This window comes from Aspergillus bombycis (genome assembly GCF_001792695.1).
Source record: "Aspergillus bombycis strain NRRL26010 chromosome Unknown contig00003, whole genome shotgun sequence".
Lineage (NCBI taxonomy): Eukaryota > Fungi > Ascomycota > Eurotiomycetes > Eurotiales > Aspergillaceae > Aspergillus > Aspergillus bombycis.
In genome coordinates this window covers 29,670-53,539 of record NW_019170005.1, presented here as the reverse complement: position 1 = coordinate 53,539, position 23,870 = coordinate 29,670, and the positions used below count along the sequence as shown (strand labels likewise).

The window sequence follows — 23,870 nt, the reverse complement described above, 5'->3', positions numbered from 1 at the left end:
ATGTCTCAGGAATCTAGTCGTGACTAGTAAGTCTATATTATTCACCTTATGACGCTTGTCCAATTCAACCATGGACAAAGTAGGACTGAGTTACGTGGAAATTTGGAACTAATCGCTGTAAACAGTGACACTCAGTCATTGACGGCAAGTGTAACAGACTACCCCATTGAGAATGGCAGACGATACCATAAGTACCATGAAGGATGTATGTTGACTGCTGTTGGATATCATGATGTTCCCGGGCTCTCTGACTGACATTTTCAGCGTATATATACCCGAACGATGAGCAGGAACTGGATCGGTTGGACATGCAACACCATATGATAAAAATGGTCAACGACGGACGCCTGTTTCTTGCTCCACTAGAACACCCCAAGCGAATCCTTGATATTGGCACCGGCTCTGGAATATGGCCCATCGAGATGGGTAAGTATTCCTTCCGTCTCTACACCTTTTTCGAGCAGCTCCTTACCATTTTCAACCTTCGCAGCGCCCATCTTCCCAGAAACCGAAATCATAGGCACCGATCTTTCACCCGTGCAACCAACCGAGGTTCCCGAAAACGTTCACTTTCTAGTGGATGATGCCACTGAAGATGAATGGTTATGGGGCCCCGACCACTTTGACCTCATCCATACAGGACACATGTCAGGATCCTTACCCTCATTTAAAGAACTCCTGCGCAAGGCTTTGAACCACCTGAAGCCAGGAGGTTATATGGAATGTCATGAATTCGACCCGAAACCAAAGTGCGATGACGGCACAATGCCACCGGATGACCCTGAAAAGTTCAGTGAATTTGCTCTACATGACTGGTGTGATCTAAACGTTCGCTCCGGCCAGATCACAGAACCCCCACGGCAGTTTCGCGTAGCCCACCGAATTGCTCGTTGGATGAGAGAGGTTGGATTTGTGGATGTACAGGAACGCATCAAGAAAGTTCCGAACAACCCATGGCCTACCGACCCGCGCATGAAAGAAATTGGCAAGTGGAACGAGACAAACTGGCTGGAAGCCTTATCAGGATGGTCCTACAAACCTCTTACTGCCTTAGGCTGGTCGAAACCCGAAATCGAGGTATTCCTGGTTGACGTCAGGAAAAGTATCCAGAACCGCGACGTTCACAGTTACTTGGACTTTTTTGTCGTGACAGGACGAAAGCCACTGCCAGGGGAGCAAAATCCATAATGCATTGCCTCATCACTTCTCCAAATTCTCCTGTCCATATACACTTTTGACCTTACTTTTCTCTTGATTTGTTGGCTTTATTGGCGTGCATTAGCATAAGATACCATTGACTGAAAAAAGTTATGCATAGGAAGGCGTGCAGGGCTCTCTTCCTCTTTCTTCATTGTTGCTTTCCACCTTCGCTTTGCGTTCCTCTTTAGTTTCTCTTGGCTATTTCAATCTTCCTTCACTGCTAAATATAACTGATGGCTAAGAAGGCATCTACGCTGTAGACTGCAATTAAGCAGTCGCTAGCTTAGGGCTGGGAAGACATCTGAATGGACGGATCTATATATGGAATCATAAGGGCCATAATTGCCAATCTTTTACAATATAAGACGACCAAGAGCACCGGAGGCAGCGTTCGTCTAGGTTTCTATGCAAGGGCACAGGAGCGTACCGCAGCCTGAGGTATGTAAATCGGATAATTCTGGTTGGTGCGGACCATAGATTAGTCAGCTGACTGGGGAACTCCGTGATCAACTTTCCTCCGTCAACGATTCTCTAGTCACCCATAGCTATCGACAGCTTTCGGGCATTCAGTTGCTGTCGCATGCTTTCGTTCCCTCATGTCTTTCGGTAGACATGCATATAGGCATGCTGTACCGCCTTCCTCACACTCCTTAGTTGATCATGTATGGATTAGCGAAGATTTCCTCGCGTCAACGTTCCGACGATTCGCAAATGGCCAACGACGCTATGAGAGCCGAGTGCCGGGACCTTTAGAGGCAAGGAGACGGTTGGCTAAAAGAAGGAACACTGCACTGGCTAGCCTAGCAGGGTCAGGGCCACTGGATGACATTGGGTGTTTGTTGGGGCGCAATGGACGGGAGCATATGAAATGGGTTGGTGGGCAATCACGGAACGCACCGCGGGAGGCTCAAGGTAGGCGCTCATCGGATAAGAGAACATCTGCTCAATTGGCTTCCAGCAGAGTATCTAATGTCTTCCAGGGTCAGCTTTTTACGCTATTGGCGCGCCCGCTTATCCTTTGCCCTTTTACAATGAGACCGCCGAATCGAATGAACTCTCCAGATCATCCGGGTGGCAGGTATCTTCATATATAGCCGACAAGGCGTCTCTCGAACAATGCTTGGCGGAATCCTTGAAGGACTGTCAGACGGTAACGGCTATCAAGGATGTTGTTCGAAAACTGCGAATCGATCTTCAGCAGGAGCCTGCATACAGCCGGTTAATATTCGAGCATCTACTGTCACATTCGATCAACCACACGTGCGCCACCGACGAGCTCGTTAAGTTTCTAGATGATCCGCACTTGAACACTCGGGGCGCAGGGAATTATCTTTGCACAGTGGAGCATTTCGTTTCTCGCGGGGCAGACCTATCCAAACGGTCCGCTTTCCTAGGCAACGTTACCACAGCACTGGAGCTGGGAAGAGTGCCCGAAAATGAATTATGCCAGATCATAAGGGTTCTGTTTGAAAGAGTCATTGGAGATGCTGTGGTGAGACAACACGATGCGAGAATTCTGACAGCTTACTATAGGAGGATGTGGGATGCGATTGGAAGGTGCAACATCTACGAATACGAAAACCTGGATAAAGAAACAATTGAGACATGGCTGGAAGGGCTAGAGAAGATGGACATGTCCGACTCTTATATTTTGGCAAGAGACATAATCAGCGCGACACAAGGTCGTTCTTGGGCTCCGTTGCTCATTACACGATTCTTGAAGTTCTCCTTGGATCATAAAACGGACGGTGACTACATAAGCGGGCTCCTGAATTGCTTTACACCTAATGAGGCCTCTCTTTGCATAATCTCTGTTACCGAATTACTGGCCCCGTACAGGAAACAACACCTGTTTGAGATGTGGCAGGACCATTTACGCCGTCTTCAGAACATCCCCGGCCTTGTTTCCTCATCAGCCTGGAGTGATATACCGGTCGCCACATCACCTAGTACCTCTTGCCTGACACAGGAACAACGGATAATTTTGCGACTTTGGGTCTTGCGAACCTTTAGCGAATACCTTCCTGAAGGGCCACTATGGCGACAAGTTGTGAGGGCCACAGATTATCCTGTATCCCGTCTTCTCAGCCTCTACAAAAGTTGCGTGGACAAGGCCAACGCAGAGAGCTTTTTGAGCAGCCTCGTAGGAGGAATCCATGACCTAGGCATACCGCCTAGCGGCCTTCTGATGCTATCCGTTCACTTGACGGCTGGAAAGCGGATGACAAAAGGGACCCGGCGTACTTTGAATAGGCTGGAGTCATCAAACGTTTCACTTCTGGACATTTTCGCAAATGGGGATGCTTACAGGAAGACTGTCCCTCATCTCTTTTCGGACTTCGAAAGGTTGGTCCGGCAAATTAATGTTACTAGTCCTTCATTCGTGGAAAACAGTATCCATATTGCAAGTACCGGCGATTCTCAGAATGTCTGGACTTTAATTCGGCTACTCCGTTGCCACACACCTCTGAAGATCGCCTTGTCAAGATCATGGGGACCCATTCCAGACCCTTCTCAAAAGGCCCTTGTACGCTACTATCCGGAAGCTAGAACTAGCGAGTGCCCAGATCCCCATGCCGCCCTTGATATGGTGCACCTCATCGCCATATCCATCGCTAGCTCGAAGCAGCTGAGTGCACGCCGTGCCTACGGCCTGATTCAGTGGCTCTATCGTTTCTTAGTAAAACACGGTGCGCCCGTGAAGCCCTCCCTTGTGCGTGCTATGTATCATGTTGGCGTGGTACGGTACCGAAGGGAGGGGCTGCACCTTTCGTCCTTGCAATACGCATATATATTGGATCTTGTGGAGGAAGTCGAAGGACCCGAAGTCCTAGATATCATGGTGCCGAGGGTTGGCCAATCTGATTCATACAGTAGTCAGCTTGAGTTGCAATGACCCTCGCCGCGGCTTCTCTGAAATTTGAAAGATAATATTGTTATCTGTAGAAACTTTTGGAGCGATTATGAAATATACCCGGTTGTCTTTTGACGTTGTGTATACTACATTACTTTTGTAAATACAATTATGCAACTTGGAATTGTTAGCAGATAAAATTTGATCGGTTGAATATCGATTGAGAAATGTGCTCTCCAGTATTCAACCAATACCTACTTAGTGACTCTTAAAGGGGACCTGTATATTTCCACATGTACAGTTCGCAGGCTTTATACTGAATCATACAAACCAAAACCATCGCGAAATACTCATCATGTAATTCCTTCGTGCGTAATTTAATGTAATAAATAATAAGGCTCTGACAAATATCGGTTTACTTCCTAACTCACGAGTCCACCTCCATCAGATTAGGGTCCCCGGAAACCTCTTCCACAGTGACATATTTCCTCATATCCTCCTTGCTAATGATCTTCTGGTTCAAATAGGCCGTTGTGCCTCTGGGGAAGCGGTAATTGCGTTCCTTTTCACCACGCTCGTTGGGCTTGATATAGTTCCGCAGGAGTTGTGTGGGCTTGTCCTTCTCAATGACACAAACGTCGACATTGCTACCCGATCCCAAATCGTTGAAAATACCAGCCTTGATCGCCTCAGCACAGAGCTCGACCGCTTCCTCACGGTTCAGGTTTGCCTTCCACATCGACTCAAAAACGGACATGGCCGCCAACGATCCAGAACCCATAGTCACATACGGAAGTTTATCTGTCGAACCGTGGGCGTGGACTGTGTACAGACCGGTGCCAGTCGGGTCAACACCGGCTACCACCAGATATGCACCAATGTGTCCCTGGTAGCGGAAGAGGTGTTGCTTCAACATGGTCATGCAAGTGATTACTCGAGGGTCCCGGCCCGTTGAGAGGGAGTGCAGTTCGATGTTCGAACTGATCAGGGCGGTGGTGAACTCCGTGTCTGCAGCTGTACCAGCACCAGCACACCAGATCTTGGGCGAAATATAGTGTAGCTTCTCGCAGTTCTATGTATCCCCAAAGTACTATTAGTAAACCTGCTTGACATGTAATGGTGGTTGCCGCGGAAGACGGAGGATATGGTAGGCTTATGATCGGGTCGTACCTTGTCTGCTACGATGGGTCCGCTAGTAGCTCTGGTATCTGCTGCAATCTGTGATGAGGGTCAGCTTCGAAGGGCAAACGGTCGCAGGAGATCACTATCAGAATTCGGGTATAACATACCACAACACCATTGTCAAAGATACAACCCACAATAGTGGTACCTGTGCTTGTAGCCTTAGGTAGAGGCACTCCCTTGGCATGGAGAGCCGCGTTGCGGTTGTAGTTGGAGAAGTCAAAGCCGGTCATGGTGTCGGCGTGGAGTAATTATAGATTGGACGGAGGGACGGCCAAGTAGAATCAAGATATCGAGGACTTCACGTTATCGAGCTATGCAGGACAAGCAGAGGATAAGGAAGGTGGCGGGAATGAGAAGGAAACAGCTGTAGCTAGTTGGTTGGTGATGGCGGCGAGGTCGAGCTGGAGTGACGAAGCTCCCGCAGCCTGATCTCTCTGCCTCAGGCATTAAATACGCTCGGCCCGTCAGAAGCTCTTGCTGTTTTTGTCCGTCGAGATCGTCCGCAGATTGCTTTCAATTGCTTGCCTGCTGTCAACTACCATTCACAGAGCCGCGTGGCTTTTTTTGTTTACACCACTCGGTTTCGGTGTACAGATTTTACTCTGTAGTATACCCATCCTCTCCCTCTTTACAATTCTCCCTTCCCTTGAGGGGAGGTATTCAAGATTTTTGCGCGCACTTGGCAACTTTTTAACCGGAGTCCCCAAGCACTCCAGCGTCGCTCATTTTCATCTTTACCTCAGAGCCCCCCTTCTCCCCATGCTCCAAAGAGCAGGGTATCATTAGGCGATCGTCCCCGTTCAATATCAGCCGACTTCGACAGACTAAGAATGGCTTTCAGCTTCGGAGCGTCCAACCCCGCCAGCGGCAATATTCCAGCGGAACTAGGATCTGAGCTCCCAGATGTCTATGCTGAGGTCCGTCGCGATCCTGTGCTTGTCATTGCTCTAGATTACCGCAGACAAACTAACTCTGAATACAGGAAGTCGGTTTCAAAGGGGTCTCGAGCGACAGCAACGTCCGATTACTTCCTACCCCTTGGCCTGACGATGCCCTTCCAGCTCCATCATCCTCACTTCTAGCTATCGCACCCACGAAAGGCGTCATAGTCGGTGCGGGTCCCGACTCATTGGCAATTGCCTCCTCCGACGCAGTCAGGAAAGCTATTTCCGCTCCCACCGAAGACAAGGCCAAAACAAAACCCTTCCAACCACAAGCAACGATACCCCTTCCTGCACGTCCCACGCATATAGCCTTCACTTCAGGTGATGACGCCCTAGTACTAGCCACAGAGAATGGCTCTCAGCTTCTGGTCTACGAGACTACGAGTTTGTCGACGGGCAATGCGCAACCAGCCTTATCCATCCCAACGAACGGTGCCACTTTTCGATCCCTTGCTCCGAACCCTGCGCCGCCATCGGATGAGGCACATTCGTCGCTTGTCGCGCTCGTCACGACCAATGGTGAGCTCTTAGTTGCCAATCTTAAAGCGGGAAACCTAGTTTCGGGGCCGAATGGAAATGTCTTGAAGACTGGAGTGAGCTCCGTCTGCTGGAGTAACAAGGGGAAGCAACTCGTTGCTGGACTTGCTGATGGAACGGGTTACCAAATGACCCCAGACGGTACTCAGAAAGACTTGATACCCCGTCCTTCTGATCTAGAGGGAAACTGTCATGGTAACGCTCAATGCTACATCTCCTAGGTTTTCAATTAGCTAACTAAATCTAGTGTCGTCTATTGCTTGGTTAGAGAACGACATCTTTTTGATGGTATATACGCCGAATGATGCCGAGGATGAAACCGGTCAAACGCCATCATCTTCTTATTACGTTATCACAAGAAGGAAACAGGCACCATTTCTGATTCAAAAGCTGCCTGAGTTGTGCATACCTTTTGGAGTCAAACGCGCCCCGGCATACCAGTTCATGGCACGCCTGAGAGACTATAAGCCACACCTGAAGGATGTTTTAATTGTTTCTTCTACCGCATCCACAGATGTTGGTCTTGTGACGAGGTCAGAGCAACCATTGGCAAGTGATGATGCAGCCAAGGCCACCATCAATTTGTTCACCACAACTGAACTCAATGACGATACAAAAAGGGCCTCTCCTCCACTTACAGACTCTGGTGAGGAGACTTCAGTGATTGGTCTGGGAATCGACCTGAGCAGCACAGAAGTTGTTGTCTCCCCGATTGCGGGCGAAGATATTTCTGAAAGCTCAACTCCCTTGCCGAACCTCTTGCTTCTTAACAATGAAGGTATCCTCTGCTCATGGTGGTTCATATACTCTGAGTCTATTCGCCAGAAACTTCCCTATCATGGTTTGGCCTCCGTAGCCCAGCCCCAGCAGCAGGCGCAACCGCAGGCCCCCAAACAGCCTGCGTTTGGACAGTCCGCTTTCGCCAGTCCATCTGCACTGGGGGCGCCTTCCCCGTTTGGAAAGCCCTCTGCCGCACCAGCGTTTGGTAGCCCTTCGACATTAGGAAGCCGCTCACAACCTACATTTGGGGCACCTTCATTTGGAGCCCCGTCTCAGATAGGATCCCAGGCGAGCCCTTCCTTCGGCACTCCGAGTGGGATGAACCGTGGGGCCCCCCAGTTTGGTCAATCCAGTTTCGGATCTATGGGCACACCATCAGCCTTTGGACAACCTTCGACACCTGGGAAGGGATTTGGTTCCTTCCCGCTCGGAACTCCGGGTGCTACCTCTGGAGGTGGCTTCGGTTCATTTGCTAGCTCTGGAGGTTTCGCTGGGCTTGCGGCATCTAAGCCAGCTGGGGAATCGCCGTTCGCGAAGACGACTGGAGAAAGCCCTTTTTCAAAGCCTTCTGGAACATCGGGGTTTGGTAGCCAGACTGATACAAGCACAGCTTTTGGCTCCCAAAAGGCAGAACCGGCAAAGAGCCCGTTCGGCCTTCCAGCTGGTGGGTTCAAATTAGAACCCTCGTTTAAGGGCGACGGTACTGCTGTCCATGATGGCCCCAAACCGGAGAAACCTTCCAGTGGGCTATTCGGGTCTTTCGATGAGATGGTTTCTACGCCTACTAAAGCTAGCCCGCCCACAGAGTCCATGGACGACATGGAAGATGAACCTACTTCCACCCAGCAGGAGAACTCGGAGGCTAGCAAGCCAGCGCCCTCATTGTTTGGGGCGCCGACCAAATATAACACAACTGCACCTTCGTCGCTCTTCGGTACTCCCAACAAACCTCAGCAGCCCTTCGGTGCAGCTCAGACGAACAAATCTCCCTTCTCAATCCTCGGCAATTCTGATAAGCAAGCATCGATCCCTCTGTCTCCACCATCAGACAAGACACCCGTTGCTAGCCCACCCTTGAAAAAGGAGGATCTTGTTGATGATCAGAAGACTCCTGATGCATCGGAAGAACCACCACTTCCTCCCGATCCAACAAGCAAGGTCTCCTATGGACCTGGTGACACTTCTGCGTCCTCCAACGTTTCTAAGAGCTCCATCGATGACGCACCACTTCCCCCTGACTTCACTACACAACCGAAGTCCACTCCACAAGATGACGGGGGAGAGCCTCCGCTGCCTCCTGACTTTACATTAAAATCCAAGAAAGAGGAGCCCGACGATGCTAAACCCGAAGAGGCACCACTTCCTCCTGATTTTACCGCAGCAAAGCTGTCGCCTATTCCTGCTGATGTTCCAGCCCCCGTCCCTGATGACTCAGAAGCGGAAGGAGACGAATCTGAGAAGGAATTGAGCGATGAGGCAGACGAGTCTGATTTCGCTGATAGTGGTGAGGATGTTGCAGATGGTGCTGAGCAACAGGAGGAAGAATCTGAGGCGGAAACTCCGGAGATATCTCCAGAAAGTTCCTTTGGGGCTGGGTTTTCGGGCAAAACTTCAGCCGGTGGGCTATTCGCGGGAGTATCCCAACCTAGTCAGGCTTCGAACCAACCGCCACGGCAATTATTCGGAGAAGTTCGGAAACCTTTCTTACCTCCAGCGCCTTCGGCAAACCGCGAGTTCCCCAGATCGCCTAGTCCAGTACGAAATGGCGCCCCAAGGAGTTTGTTCAAACCGCAAGCTCCTGGCAGCACCCTCGCTGCACGTAAAGCGTCTCTCAGTGATTTAGCGAAACGTGAAAATCAACTTCGACAGCCTATGGCACAGGCTATCGAGGAAGCACAAGCTCAACAGAAACTCCAGGCGCAGCGACAACAGGAGGAGACACTGTCGCTCTCTGACGATGACGAAGACGAAAGGCTTCGTGCCGACCTTGCTCGGCCCATAGAGCCTGTGCCTACCCTCGATCCTTTCCTCCCTCATCAAGACTATACTGGCCAGACCAGTAAGCCAGGTATACCCGGCCAAATTGAAAGGCTCTATCGCGATATCAACTCTATGGTAGATACTCTAGGTATCAACGCACGGTCCTTGTCCGCTTTCCTTATGTACCAGCAATCATCTAGTAATTCAGGCTGGGTCAACATGTTGCAAGGTGATAATCCAACTGATCTTCTGGACGAGAGGCTACGTCTTTCTGAAATCGAGCAGCTTGATGATGCCCTAGTCATGCTTGCCGGCGAGCTTGAGAAACAACGGGTCCAAGGAGTGGAGAAGAAGCTCGAGGACTGTCGAGAGCTATTGAGCAAAGATATACTCACACTGCGAGGCCAGTGTGCTAGTATTCGGAAGACATTGGATGCCCACACAGACTCGGCCGCAATCGTTTCCGCACCACTATCATCTGAACAAGCAAATCTTCAACAGGACCTTCGGACAACGTCCACCGATATCCAGGCAAGGCTAGCAGATCTGGAGTCCGCCGTTTCACTCCTACGGGCGAAGATTGCTGAGGCCCCTCGCTCTGACAGTGCTTCACGCCAGTCTGTTAAACGACCAACAGTCGAAGCGGTCACATCAACTATCTCTACTATGATGAATATGGCTGAGAGCAAAAGCAGCGATATTGATTTCCTGGAAGTACAGCTTAAGAAGCTGGGTATTGACACGACCGCGTCGCCAGCAAGCCGTGAGGGGTCGCCATTTACAACCCCTAAAAAGTCAGCGGGAAGACTCCCAACGACGCCAGGATCGCGGGGTTCCATTGATGGTCCCGTCAGTGCATACCACACACCAGACTCCGCTGCTCGCTTCCGGTCTAGCATCAACGGGTCATCTCGGGCTAGCCGCCTTCGAGACGTGGAAGGCGTTGGCGATCTTGTCAGCAAAGAAGAGAGTGCGCAATGGAAGGCCAAGGTGCAACGCCGGCAATGTATTGTTGGAAACCTGAAGAAGGCAATTAGTGAGAAGAAGTCGAAGGTTAGGAGTGTTGATGACGTGTAGAGGTGCGTGTTTGAATTCTACGTTGTCTCTGATTCAGAATATGAACAATCCTAAAAATAGCGGGATATGGGCGTGGGGAGCAATTGGCTATTTTCTCTGTACATAGCATTAGTCGCTGTTTGATTGGCATATCGGTCTGGATATTGACCCGCTAATGATGTTTCATTAATGATGTGATGCCTTTATAATAACCTCATGCTATCACTATTGACATCTGATTTAATTAGGGTGGGGAATTGCGGCCTTGATGACTGAGGCGCCTGCCACTGACATCATCGCCCGCAAGGTGACAACAGTTCATCAATCAATCCAACTGTTTTCCTTCTTGCTTGCTATTTTCCTTCCGGTCTGGGTCAATTCTTCTTAGTCCTCTGGAATATAGAGAAACTTTTCGAGTCCACCGAGTTGAATTGGTTCGGTCTTAAACTGGAACCCCCCAGATCATATGAAGCTCTAACAACCCCGCCATCGCAGCGCACCGAACATGGCTCTTCAAGTCAGCGAGTTCATTCATTTCCAGCTCAAGACCTCAGTAAAGCCGGAGGACCCCTCAAACGATGAAGGCCAAGCACTACTCCAACTCTTCCAAACAGCCAAGCACCAAAGCGGATATAAAAGCTCAGCATGGGGCAGAACAGTAGAGGACGAGAATATCGTAGTATGGGTAGTTAGTAAGTTCCACGCACCCTTCCCTTCTCCCTTGCCCAGACAAAAGAAAAGAGACAGCCCCTACCCAAAATGGAAAAGACAAGTTATATTGAACACATATCGCAGACTGGGCCGATGCACACGTAGGGACCCAACCACAACTCCTAGCCCCATACCTCGAACCCAACACCCAAGTGAGCGTCATCTTCACCACACTCATGCCGTCAATCACCGAAACCGAGTCCCTAACCACCAACCCCGTCACGGAGCTGGTCGCGCTCACCTTCCCCAGTTCCTTGACGCCTGAGGAGCAAACGAAGCTCAATACAAATCTGGTTGAATTCCGCGCTGCGCTGACAGAGAAATTACCCAAGGGTGAAAGGCCGAAGTCGTGGGCTATGGCGCAGGTGGAGAGACCTGGTACGTTAGAGCATGAGAAGAGTCCGTCGGGACAGGCGGTGTTGCATCTTTTGGTTGTGGGGTGGGAGTCGGTAGATATGCATAAGGCTGCGAGGGAGACGGAGGAGTTTAAGAGGACGATTGCACCTATTAGGGAGAAAGCGATTCCTTCTGTGCCGCCTTTGGGGATGAAGCATGTTTCTTTTAGGAAAGTTTGAGGTGTGGATGGAGTGTGAAATGAATTACGTTAGATTGGTGATAATGTGTACAACGAATGTTGACGGACAGCGCTTTTCCATAAATTACAACTTGGAAGGCATATACCCGAAACGAATCATTAAAGTCACCATAAACAGACGACTTTTGAGCAACGCAAAAAGAAAGGAATGAAGAAAAAAAAAGGAATCCCCACATGCTCCTGGAAGAAAGAAAACAGATTAAGCAAGCTCGTAGACTCATGCCTCCGCTTAGATACGGTGCTTTTCACTTTCTGTATTGCTAGTTAGTAAGAAAATATTTGAAATTATCCGGGAGTCAAAACTAACCAAGTCGGGAGTAAAGCATATACAAAGCCATCTGGTTACACTCTTGAGTACCTGTGATAGTCACCAGACGCTCATTACTGTTCTCCTGCGGCTCATTGATCTTGATCACACTGCCACTAAGGTGACGGATCTCGTTGATCTTAGCACCACCCTTGCCGATTATGGCACCGACCATGTCGTTGGGGATATAGATCTGCTGAGTCAGTGGTTGACCGGGCATAGCTCCGCCAACAGGGGCGACCGGGGTCGGACCACCGCGTGCGGGAGCAGCCTGGGGAGCACCGTAAGGGGCAGGCTGGTGAGGGCCTGCGCCAGCATACGGCTGAGGTGCGCCACCATAGTGCATGGCAGGCTGAGCTACAGGGGCGGGGGCGGGCTGTCCATGAAGGTAAGGAACGCCATAAGCACCCGCAGCAGCCCGGTTGGGGTGAGGGTGGTGGCGCTTGAAGGTATCAGGGTGACCATATTGACCGCCAGCGGGCTGAGGAACATAAGGGACAACCTGCATACCACCAGGCACGGCTCCAGCAGGCCCGCCACTGCGAGTGGCATAAGCAGAAGCCGCCGGCCCACCAAATCGTTCCGTGAGCTGCTCAACCAGCGTCACAGCAACATAGTAGGTGGCAATGTGAACCGCATCCGCGACACCCAGAATTACAAGGGACCGCTCAGTGGACAGGGGAAGGCAAGCATCTGAAGCGTTGAGACGAGCGCCAGAGGCCTCTTGGATCTCACGAATACGACCACCGCCCTTGCCAATGATGGAGCCAATAAGGATATGGGGGATCAACAAACGCAAGGGGTATGTCTTGGATTGGGCAGTGGAAGGAGCATCAAGGGGTTCATTGTTTAGGGTACGAATGATCAAACCAAAAGCCTAAAGCTCGGTCAGCAATTCCAGTTAGACTTCCGCTAAGCAACAAGGATGCATATAACCAACCTTAGCAACAGCGTCCTGTGGACCACTGACAGTCAAGATACGTTCCACTGCTCCACGAGAGTAATCGCTAACAGTGCACTTGGCGCCGGAGAGACGACGGATCTGTGATACATTCTCCCCACCTTTACCAATAACGGTAGCAGCCTCCTGGCTAGAAATTACAGCCCGAATATGGATCCAGCTTGACTCGTCTTGGGGACGTTGTTGTTCTGATTGAGCGCCAGTTTCGGCATGGGACGCAGTGGACTGGATAGGCTGGGTCTCAGGGTGAGTGCCCTTCGCATTAGGAGCATCAGGCACAACCGTGTCGCCTTGACCATCGGCATTGGCACTGGGCACACCTGAGGACTCGGTCTTCACTTCCGCATACGCCTCGGACTCATCGCCCTTTACTACTTTGTCCAAAGCAGGACGCTTGGCCTCCGGTTGATCATTGGGACCTGATGGCGAGGAAGGGTCCTCCAAGGGACGCTTGGTAGATTGCAAAGCGGATGGAGAGGCAGACATGTTGCTTCTCAACTGTGTAGTCTTGCTTCACTTACGCAGGAAGTCGAAGTATCAAAATAGCCTTTTCTTTTTCTTTCTTTCTGCTTTATTTGATCGACTATGTACACCAGGAGTTCCCAATAAGACTTGCTGGTGCTGGCGGTCGGGAGAGGGAATCTGGTGCTTGAAATGACTAGGAATGCTGGTGGTAATCGTGCACAGTGATGAGAAAAGTGATGTTGAGGAAGGATGGCCGATGGAAGAGTGAAGATGCTGGGAATCACGGGCCTTGGATTTGAGCAGAAAGCTTCACGTGTGCAAAGCTGTGCTAGGAAAGAGAGAAGAAGAGAAGAGATGATCGGGTCGGGCACGATAAAACGGAGAGATGTAGACGGTGATAGTAGTGGTGGTGAGGATTCAGGGTCCGAACGTGAATGGGAGCTGTCAGGCTGACAGCGTGGGCAAAGGGAAAATATGAGAGCAAAGTCAAGTTGCTAAATCTGTACTATCCCTTTTCCTCCAAAGAAAACACAATGTTTCTGATCGTCGCAGGGTGTAAGAACACAGAAATAGTCTGCCGCGCGCCGGGCTAAAAGGGGCTTGAACAAACGCTAAAACAGCGGATAAGAGCCAAGTAACAAAGACAGGCAGTCGACTCCACCGTTGCGACAGAGTTGAAGATGCCAAGCAAAGGGGAAAAGGTGACGGTGATGGATGGAGGGGAGAAAGTCGCGATGTCGCGGTGAAGAGATGAGGTTAAGGTGTGATTGAGGCGAAACGGCGGCACGGGATCACGCTAGCCTACCTTGGGCATAGTCTAACTATCATTATCACGTGTGAGGGCATAGAAAACAACACCAAGCAATACATGAATACCCAAGTATCTCCTTTCACATTATTGTGATTCAAAGAGGCAGGCATTGACCTGGGTCCTGTGGCCTTGCTGGTGTGGATATTCTCGAGCTGCAACGCTCAACCCGCGTTTCATCTATATCGTGCCTGCATCATCACTCTATCCCAATGGATGTACCTCAGGAGACTATTGATAAGATCCAGCGTTTCGCAGTGAAACGGGAGACAGCCGAAGAGAGTTATGATCAACAAATCAGCCCGGTCACTCTCCAGGCGTATAATAAGAAGCTGGATGAGACCCTGAAAAATCTCCAAGACCAAGTTAAACGCCAAGAAGATGATTTGCGCAAGGTATGCAAGCCGAAAAACATATAGAAACAGAGATGCGATATTGATGCGCGCAACAGCTCCGCTCGGTCAACACAGTTGATTTTTCGAAGATCGGCGCGGACCCTTGGTCTCGCGTTTCGCAAGTTAGAAGAGCCAAGAAGGCATATGACTCCCTTCTGGGATCGGAAACAAAGCTCCCAAGCTCCGGGTCTCCTCTGCCATCCTTACTCGCAGTCGAGGAGATATCTCGGCTGGTCAAGGAGAGCAAGTTATCTGTCACGATGACAGCAGACAAGCTTTCGACCAGCCGCCAGCGTTTGAAAGTCGAAGAGGCAAATTTGCGTGATGCCCAAGCCATCAATGATGGACTGCAAAAACGGATAGCTGGTATCCGTGAACAACAAGCCCAGAAAGAGCAGAAGTCGCCCTCCCAACTAGCACATGATCTTGTCGATCAACAGCAAGAAAAAAAGGAAGAGCTTGACAAGGCGACGGAAGAGCTAACTGCCTCTCTCCATAATTTTATTGATGAAACTTTGGCGCCCATGCTCGCTGCAGAAGATCTCGGTGGTCCAACTGTGGGAGATGAAATGAGCGTTTCTGATGAGATATTGGAGAGAGGCTATACAAGCCATGGTAAACCCAAGAAACCGAAAGCTTCGGTAGCGAGCCATGATAGCGGCCAGCGTCGGATAGATGAACTCGTCAGGGGCCAAACGTCTCAAGGAGACAATCAAGAACGGAACCGGGCCAATCGACGCGAGACGGCAGCTACTGAGATGCATGAGCTTCTCGCCACATTACTCGACGCAGGTACCTCCTACATTAACCTTCCCCGAGAGTCTGCCGCCTCACGTTTCCTTGTAAGAGCTAAAGTAGCTCAGTTCCATCCACGCGATGCCAGACGTTTGAGATTGATTGATTTCGGGCGTTCGTTGAACGATTGAATGGCTGCTCTCGGTAGTTTATTTTGATGCAGTGCGACTTTTACCAGACTCCAGAGTTACCAATCAATATCCTTGTGGGACATACGAATTAAGGCTATATACGGTTATAGTTGCAATACGTTAAGAGAAAGAATGTGTGGAAGAGCGTGCAAAAGTCCATTCACATGCATTCAGTACGAGTACATATTCATATTATCGCTTCGTCAAGTCCTCATGATACTAAAGAGGGTAATCAGAATTCCAATTAAACGCCAGTAGATGCACCGATGCAGCAGACCATTAGTGAAATTATGCTCTCACGTTCTTCAATATACCTTTGACATCATCGTAAAGAACATGAAAACTAATATATAAAGATGCTAGATAGGCATCATTCCTATCCGGGACATGGGTTCTTTCGCTCTTGAGCCTTTCCGAGTAGGGCGGCTATCGGTGCGGTTAGCTGTTTTCTTTCTAGGTCTTGGGGTTTTGCTCCGGGCTTTGGATTCGCCACCGCTCTTTCGACGAGTTCGCTTGGTAGCTTGACGCTTGCGAGGTTTGGAGCTGCTAGCCCCCCCGGGGCCATCAGACGAGTCATCTTCTGGAATTGGTTCGGTGGTGAAGTACCGACTAGAGATGACATTGTTATCTATCTCAAGGTTTGAGGCATCGTCCAAAATATCACCGTCATCATATTCTTCGCTGTCACTGGTGAGATTGATGACATTGTGATGGTTGGGGTCTGGAACAACACCATCGGCGTCATCACGATCCTTTTTCAACTCCGCATAGCGGCGTTGCGTATCCCGTACGAGCTTGAGTATCTGAGTACCGTACCGATTCACCTTGTCTTTATCTATTCCGGGAATTCTGGACAGCTCTGACAGGTCTGCTCTGACATTAGTAGTGCACCGTATACCAATGGCTGGCGATGATACTTACCTTTGGGGAAGGCTATGACCATCTCCCGCAGCATCCCGTCTGTGAATGGTTGATTGCGAAGGCCTTTCTTGAGTACAAGCTGTTGAAGCAAGTCAGCAATGTAATTCTAACTCAGCAAGCTGAAAAGGGGCCTCACATCCTGGCAATAATTCTTTGCATAAACCATGAAATCCTCCGCTACAGCTTTATGGAGAGGGTCAAGACGGTCAAACCTGGAATCCTGGGTAATGGGTGGGCCTGGGGTAAATGGTTTCTCGCGCCTCGGCTTGCCAGCTATCCGAATCTTCTCGAAGCCATCACTGTCTCTATCACTATCAGAGCTTGCTTCGTATCGATAACGGGCTAAGCGACGATGGTTCGCTGCTTGAACAGGCGATGAGACGTTTGTGGATTGAGGATGATAGTCCTTCCGAGATCCACTCCGAGGGGGTTGAGCTTTTTTGTTTGGTGAAACTCTAACATGAAGCTGTAATTGACGTCGACCACTCTCAAAATCAGGGGCACGACGTCCAAGCTTGATGTACTGCACAGCAAATCTACTGCCGTTGACCACATTTTCTTCAAACAGAGCTCCCTCGCTAAGAAGGTGATAGAAAAGTCTTTCCGCCTCTCCCATTTCTAACGAAGAACCCTCTCCGTACCCCGGGGCCTGTCTGTGCTGAGGAGACCTGAATTTCTTTGCACTTCCTCGGAAAATGTTCACACAGTACGACAATGTCACATTCTCCTTTGACTCCTCGAAGTATCGAACAACCTTAATTACAGAGGCCGCGTGTTGAGTAAAGTCACGGAGCTCGAAAACAGAGTCTGACTTGCAATTATCACAGGAAGCATTGCAGTCCTCTCGGCGAAAATACTCGTTGAAATATGCAAGAATTTGGACTCTTCGGCAGTCACTTTTGTTTTCGCAGAACTGTACAACATTGCGTAGCATTTGTCGCTGTCGGTTCTTTTGTTGCTTACTGCCATCGCTGCTGTCAATCATGCGATTAATGGTCATCGTGTCCCTGTAACAGTAATACATATAGCAACCCGAACGCTTTCCATCTCGGCCAGCTCGGCCAGTTTCTTGGTAATAGCCTTCCAAGCTCTTGGGGAGGCTGTGATGGATCACGAAGCGTACGTCCGGCTTATCAATACCCATACCGAAGGCAATCGTCGCCACAATGACATGGCTCCTCCCAGCCTGCCAGCGTTGTTGAACTTCGGCTCGCTCGTCCGGTTTCATACCAGCATGATAATGTTCAGCTTTGATGCGGTAATCGTCCCGAAGACTCTTGGCGACCTTCTGGCATGTATCACGCGAAAGGCAATAAACAATGCCGGATTTGTTGTGATAAGACGATTTAATCGTATCGGCTATACTAGCCAGAAGCTCGTTGCCCTTCTTCTTCTGCCTCACTTCGTATGTCAAGTTTGGTCTGTTAAAGCTCTGGGTAAAGATATCGCAACCTTCCATTTTAAGGTTATGGATGACGTCTACCTTCACGTTCTCTGTGGCAGTAGCTGTTAGAGCCATCATTGGAACACCGGGCAGCTGAGCCCTGAGCCCTCCAAGTTCCTTATAATCAGGGCGAAAATCATGTCCCCATTGACTCACGCAGTGAGCTTCGTCTATCACAATGCGTGCAAGTCGACGCATATTATTGAGTCTTTCTAAGTTACGGATAAGGGTTTGATTCTTGTTGACCATTTCGGGCGTGATATACAACAACTCGATGTGGTCTTCTGCAGCCGAGCTCGATAGTGTGCTCATTATCCATTGTCGTTCCGTCTTCTGCGTCTCACCGTTCAGCAGATACGCTTTTATCTCGAGCTGGCGCAAATGATAAACCTGATCTTGCATTAAACTTAGTAATGGTGAAATGACTATTGTGACTCCTCTGGTCGTTCCACTCTTGACGATAGAGGGCAGCTGGTAACACAATGACTTCCCTCCACCTGTCGGCATGAGAACAAACGTATCCTTCCCACTCAGAGTGGCATCGATGGCTTCGAGTTGGTTAAGGCGGAAGCCTCGAAGATGGAAACGATCCTTCAAAACACATTTAACATCCTTTGACCACTGGTGATGATGCCATAGGCCATTGCGGGTCTGCGACTTCTGTGTGGTAGGGGTGCGGGCAACGTTTCCGGAGGTTTCAGCAAAAACCTTGCGTGTCTGGAGACTATTACTAGCTGTTGAAACTGAGTAGCCATCGTCAAGGAAACCCGCGGCCTCAAGCATTTCCTCATCATCAGCGTCTAAGTCAAATTCATCAAAGTGCTCTGCCGGAGGCGGAGACCCCATGGTACGAGTAAAAGCTTGGTCATTATCACTGATCATTGGCTCATCATAGCCAAATGTTTTAGGCCAAGAGCCGGCGCTCCTAAATGATGAGTTTGTTGTCCGTGACGGTATGTCAACTTGAGAGACACGGGAGGTCGGCCCCGAGAGAGGTCTAGAAAATGTAGTCTCAATGGTTTCGGGATCCTGAGGGTGGATTGATTTCTTAGGGTTAGTGTTTCCGACTGATCGAGAGGGCGATTGCAAACGCTCTGAGCCCTGCCGAGACGGTCCTTTACTTGACGAGAATGAGGCCGGTAGAAGATCAGCTTGCACAAGCAGGCGTTCTATATCAGACTCAATCTGCTCTAGCTGCAATGTTGCTTTTCGGCTTTGTTCGAGCTCCTCCGGCATTGTATTCGGGCTACCACCCTGAGAAATAACTTGCATGAGTGCTTTCTTAAGCTGCTCTCTTGTTGATTCACAGGCGTGGTAGGCAACCTTTTTGTTCTTTAAAGATTTAATTGCTTCTATCCGAGCTGTTATACTCTTGTTCTCAGCAATTAATCCGGGAGCGGGCTCGCCCTTCATAGCTTGTTCAAAAACGATTTCTGAATTCTTCCTTAGCGTATCCTCAAAACCCGAGATCCGTTGATCCAAAGTCTCAGCGGAAAGAGCTAAGAACTTCGTGACATCGCTGTTCTTTGGCTGGGACCCTGGTGGCCCGAGAGCAAAGCCTGAATCACCAAGGTTCGGAAATGTCTTGCTGGCGGATGTATCGCAAACAGATGGAGTGAGATCAATTTCTGATTTCAGCGGAGACCGCTGTATTGAATTCTTTGCCACCCTTCCTCTTTTACTATTCTCCGGAGATATGTCTTGAGGAAGAACAGGATATAAAGATTTACCTGTATCTATGACGGGTGCACCATCGTTAATCATCAAATCGTTGAATAAAGTTTCATCACCGTCTTCGTCGGAATCGGCTATGATTTGGTTCAAGACACGAGAGCGAGAGTGTGATGTTTCACGAATGAAGCTTCTTGTTGGGGAAGATGTAATGTAGGTTCTAGTCGAGCGCGTCAAACCGGGCTGGGCAGCGTCTGTAGTCTCACCGTTGGGCAAAGGCGAGCGCACCTTGGGGACATTCTTTCTTGGAGATACTAAATCAAAAATGTACTCCTCGCTTTTGCGCTTCTTGCCTCGCTTATCCGTAGAGTCTTTTCGATTAGGCGCTTCTTCGTTCCATAACCGGTGCGATTCCCCAACCTCATCTGCTGTGCCTGATGAAGCCGTAATTTTATCGAAATCGCCCGTCAAATCAATAGTATCAATATCGAATGTGGAAGATTCGACATTCAACTTACGTCTTGTCCGGGATGGCGTCACTGTCGTCTTGGTAACACTGTCGAATAATGAAAGCGTATCGCCTTGGGTACCTTTCCATTAATCATTAGTCGTCCGAAAAGGTTTCGGTAAATAAATAGCCATACTTTTGATTGCCGGACTCTTCAGCGCCTCCCGTCGTCGCGTAGGCGATTGAGCAGGCAGACGACCATTCGGTTTTGACGGTGATTCAGTAACAGCATCTGTAGAACGACTGAATAGTCGAGGTTTGCTCGCAGATTGCGGAGCCAATAACAATCGTGCCATGTCTTCATCCGATTCTACCTCGACTCGTTTGTCCGCATTGTCGACAGAGTTATTCTGTAACGGTTGGAAGTCCCCAATTGCTATTTCTGGGGCTTGGTCACCCGTTGCATGCAGCGCTGGAATCGGCCCAGATTGAGTGTGATTCTCTCGAGTAGAATTGCGATTCTCGCGTGCGGATGGCGATAAAGAGGGGTAAATCGCAGGGCCTTGTTGCAACAGCCATTTGAGATGAACTTCCAAGTTGTGCCTAGTCATAGGGTCGTATCTTCACTTTCATGATTCTGCTCTTATTCTCCAGCAATACATTTGCGATATTCTTCGTTTAGATGTCACTGAATTCCATAGCCGGAAAAGACAAAGGGACGCGTCCCGGCGCGTTATCACATGGGCGGTGAGTACCTTATCTTTTGGGTATAGCCCCGTACCACTCATACATAGCATAGTTAAGAAGGTAGGCAATGAATTGGTATGATACTTGAGATATTTATCTATGTTTAGAGTAGACACAAACGGTCAGGCAATGATATAGTGCCATGTCTGTGTCCGTTATTTCATTTACAGTATTATTTTATAGATTGTGGTTTATGAGATACCAAATTTACGACTGCATAGTATCAGATCTTATCAGTCTACCTATGTAGAATATATATCTTACATGTAGCTCCACCGCATAGTACTAGTAGTAATTGCTCAGTCATGACTACAATGCACTACTTACCAGTCACAATTAAAGACAAGTGATCATATCTATACCCAAGTGACTATCGGCAAGCTATGTGAGGTAATCTATCTGACTTATTGCCATCAGTATTGTGTCTGTCGTGGTTTACCTCGTTATTAGTGACTTGATATGGTATCCGTTTTACGCGTAACCAAACGAGGGGAATTAATTTTTTTTCTGAACCCCGCGCTATAGAATGTTACTAGTATCAACCCCACGCAATAAGAACGCCATTGAATTGGCAATTTATATACATACAGAGTATCGCCTTCCAAAACACATACAGGACAACTGAGCGATTCCATAACATGGGCAAGAAAAATAAGAAGTCCGCCGAACACAAAGAACGTGTTGCGGCGAAACAGAACAAGAAAGCCGCCCAGAAGGAAAAGAGATCTAAGGGCAAGAAGGGACGGGATGCAGACAGCGATGTAGAAGATGCGGATCTGGATGCCATCCTAGCACAATACGCTGAAGAACAGGCTAAGTTCCTCAAGGTCACTGAAGTTGCTTCGGGACCACCTTCTCCGCGGTCATCCGCAACTGTACTGGCATCCCCTTCAAATCGGAATGAATTGTTTGTCTTCGGTGGAGAGTACTTCGATGGCACTCTTGCTACCTTTTTCAACAATCTCTTTGTGTACAATATCGACAAAGGCGAATGGAAAGAGGTCACTAGTCCCAATACTCCTCTCCCTCGGAGTGGGCATGCTTGGTGCCGTGGTGGGAATACCGGCGGCGTATATCTTTTTGGAGGCATGGGACCTGGATCTTTACTTGGCATATTAATGTCCTACTAACTTTTAAACCATTTAGGCGAGTTCTCGTCTCCAAAGCAAGGTACCTTCTACCATTACAATGATTTCTGGTATCTCGACCCATCGACGAAGGAATGGGCCCGCCTTGAGACCAAAGGCAAGGGTCCTCCGGCCAGAAGTGGCCATAGAATGACTTACTACAAGGTTCGCATATTATAAATTATGTGTTTCTCACAATGACGTGTCTTTTGAGGCTGACTTGAGTCAAGAACTACATTATCCTTTTCGGTGGTTTCCAAGACACCTCGCAACAGACTAAATATCTTCAAGACTTGTGGATTTACGACTGCTCGAAGTATACCTGGTATAATCCTATACTGCCCCCTGCATCACAGAAACCTGATCCTCGGTCTTCTTTCTCTTTTCTTCCTCACGAAGCAGGCACAGTCCTCCTAGGCGGATATTCCCGTGTGAAGGCCACCACTAGCGTAGGAGGGAAACAGATGAAGGGTGGTGCTCAGCGTATGATCATGAAGCCTATGGTTCACCAGGACACCTGGCTCCTTCGGATCACACCACCTGCTGCCGATGCTCCTGCGTCCGCAACCCCCACAATCCGTTGGGAACGCAGAAAGAAGCCTGCGAATGCCCCGAACCCGCCCCGCGCAGGTGCTACTATGGCGTATCACAAGGGTCGCGGTATCATGTTTGGTGGTGTCCATGATGTTGAGCTCAGCGAGGAGGGAATTGACAGTGAATTTTTCAATACATTGTACGCCTGGAATACCGACAGGAACCGCTTTTTCCCATTGAGTCTCCGACGCCCAAGGGCACAGGGCAAAAAACAGGCAAATCAGGTTAAGTCCCGAGACCGGACTAAAGCTGATGAGGAAGAGCTGCTACAGAACCTTAAAGCTTTGGAGGCGAAGAAAGGCATTCGCAGTCTGGATGACGACGATGAGATGGAAATCAATACTACCAAAGATGAAGGGGAATCTGATAAGTCCGAGAAGCCTTCGATTGTTCGCTTCGAAATGCCTCATATGCGGTTCAACGCACAGCTAGCCGTGCAGGATGATACTCTGTTCATATTTGGCGGTACCTTTGAGAAAGGTGATCGAGAATTTACATTCAACGACATGTACTCTATCGATCTCGTCAAACTTGACGGTGTCAAGGAGATCTTCTATAACGAACCAGAGAACTGGAATCTCCTTAATGAGGAGGATGAGAGCGACGATGAAATGGACGATGAAGAAGATGATGATGAGGAGGAGGAGGGAGATGAAGAGGAAGATGCAATGTCACTGGATACTGCCTCCCCTGCTCCTACAGAGACAACGGTGCCGTCCGTGACGCAAGAAATGGAACAACTCGAGGTAGAGGAGCCAGAGGGAGAATCATCTGTACAGGATAGTAGGCCTCTTCCCCGACCTTTTGAGAGCTTGCGTGATTTCTTCAACCGAACTTCTGAAGAATGGCAGAAGATTTTGCTTGAAACGTTGAAAACAAAGGGCTTGGAGCCAGAGAAGAATATCAAGGAACTACGCAAGGATGCATTCAACATCGCAGAAGAGAAGTGGTGGGATAGCAGAGAAGAAGTCATGGCTCTCGAAGACGAGCAGGAGGAGGCTGGAATCGGTGAGGTTGTCAGCCTTGCTGAGAGGGAAAATGCTGGCGGTGCTGGCCGGCGTCGTTGATGTTGTATCAGACACTGATTTGGAGGCAAAGAAACAAACATATCCAATAACTATTCACGTTAAAGTACATTGTTTCATTAGATCGGCTAGCCTGGAAATTTTCTATATAAGTGGTACTGATGTATTTGTATTCGTACGCCTTTCAGA

The 23,870-nt window shown here is 49.2% G+C and overlaps 10 protein-coding genes across 10 annotated transcripts; 7 read left to right on the top strand and 3 right to left on the bottom strand.

Annotated features, from left to right (window-relative positions):
• ABOM_000840 (class I SAM-dependent methyltransferase) lies at positions 1–1,188 on the top strand (the record flags this gene model as incomplete). Its single annotated transcript, XM_022527970.1, has 4 exons — positions 1–26; positions 126–205; positions 265–426; positions 491–1,188. 4 exons carry the CDS (start codon positions 1–3, stop codon positions 1,186–1,188), a joined length of 966 nt encoding a protein of 321 aa, XP_022394211.1.
• A 608-nt stretch (positions 1,189–1,796) lies between these two features.
• Positions 1,797–4,096, top strand: ABOM_000839 (uncharacterized protein; the record flags this gene model as incomplete). The annotated part of the gene is made up of 2 exons (XM_022527969.1): positions 1,797–2,112; positions 2,181–4,096. 2 exons carry the CDS (start codon positions 1,797–1,799, stop codon positions 4,094–4,096), a joined length of 2,232 nt encoding a protein of 743 aa, XP_022394084.1.
• Positions 4,097–4,481: 385 nt separating this feature from the next.
• Positions 4,482–5,469, bottom strand: pup1 (proteasome core particle subunit beta 2; the record flags this gene model as incomplete). The annotated part of the gene is made up of 3 exons (XM_022527968.1): positions 4,482–5,126; positions 5,225–5,272; positions 5,344–5,469. The coding sequence occupies 3 exons, from the start codon at positions 5,467–5,469 to the stop codon at positions 4,482–4,484; spliced, it is 819 nt and encodes a 272-aa protein (XP_022394113.1).
• A 600-nt stretch (positions 5,470–6,069) lies between these two features.
• Positions 6,070–10,557, top strand: ABOM_000837 (FG-nucleoporin NUP159; the record flags this gene model as incomplete). The annotated part of the gene is made up of 3 exons (XM_022527967.1): positions 6,070–6,156; positions 6,222–6,915; positions 6,968–10,557. 3 exons carry the CDS (start codon positions 6,070–6,072, stop codon positions 10,555–10,557), a joined length of 4,371 nt encoding a protein of 1,456 aa, XP_022394115.1.
• A 484-nt stretch (positions 10,558–11,041) lies between these two features.
• ABOM_000836 (uncharacterized protein) lies at positions 11,042–11,822 on the top strand (the record flags this gene model as incomplete). The annotated part of the gene is made up of 2 exons (XM_022527966.1): positions 11,042–11,228; positions 11,332–11,822. 2 exons carry the CDS (start codon positions 11,042–11,044, stop codon positions 11,820–11,822), a joined length of 678 nt encoding a protein of 225 aa, XP_022394114.1.
• Positions 11,823–12,071: 249 nt separating this feature from the next.
• On the bottom strand, positions 12,072–13,608 carry ABOM_000835 (telomere maintenance protein PBP2; the record flags this gene model as incomplete). Its single annotated transcript, XM_022527965.1, has 3 exons — positions 12,072–12,094; positions 12,150–13,026; positions 13,090–13,608. Coding segments are annotated over 3 exons (1,419 nt in total), but the record flags the coding sequence as incomplete, so codon positions are not given.
• A 216-nt stretch (positions 13,609–13,824) lies between these two features.
• Positions 13,825–14,321, top strand: ABOM_000834 (uncharacterized protein; the record flags this gene model as incomplete). The annotated part of the gene is made up of 2 exons (XM_022527964.1): positions 13,825–14,018; positions 14,219–14,321. 2 exons carry the CDS (start codon positions 13,825–13,827, stop codon positions 14,319–14,321), a joined length of 297 nt encoding a protein of 98 aa, XP_022394116.1.
• A 274-nt stretch (positions 14,322–14,595) lies between these two features.
• Positions 14,596–15,704, top strand: ABOM_000833 (uncharacterized protein; the record flags this gene model as incomplete). The annotated part of the gene is made up of 2 exons (XM_022527963.1): positions 14,596–14,778; positions 14,835–15,704. 2 exons carry the CDS (start codon positions 14,596–14,598, stop codon positions 15,702–15,704), a joined length of 1,053 nt encoding a protein of 350 aa, XP_022394144.1.
• Positions 15,705–16,063: 359 nt separating this feature from the next.
• Positions 16,064–20,799, bottom strand: ABOM_000832 (RecQ family helicase MusN; the record flags this gene model as incomplete). Its single annotated transcript, XM_022527962.1, has 4 exons — positions 16,064–16,572; positions 16,626–16,704; positions 16,762–20,330; positions 20,385–20,799. 4 exons carry the CDS (start codon positions 20,797–20,799, stop codon positions 16,064–16,066), a joined length of 4,572 nt encoding a protein of 1,523 aa, XP_022394118.1.
• A 774-nt stretch (positions 20,800–21,573) lies between these two features.
• ABOM_000831 (putative Kelch repeats protein) lies at positions 21,574–23,723 on the top strand (the record flags this gene model as incomplete). Its single annotated transcript, XM_022527961.1, has 3 exons — positions 21,574–21,988; positions 22,082–22,227; positions 22,293–23,723. 3 exons carry the CDS (start codon positions 21,574–21,576, stop codon positions 23,721–23,723), a joined length of 1,992 nt encoding a protein of 663 aa, XP_022394120.1.
• Between the last annotated feature and the right edge of the window lie 147 nt (positions 23,724–23,870).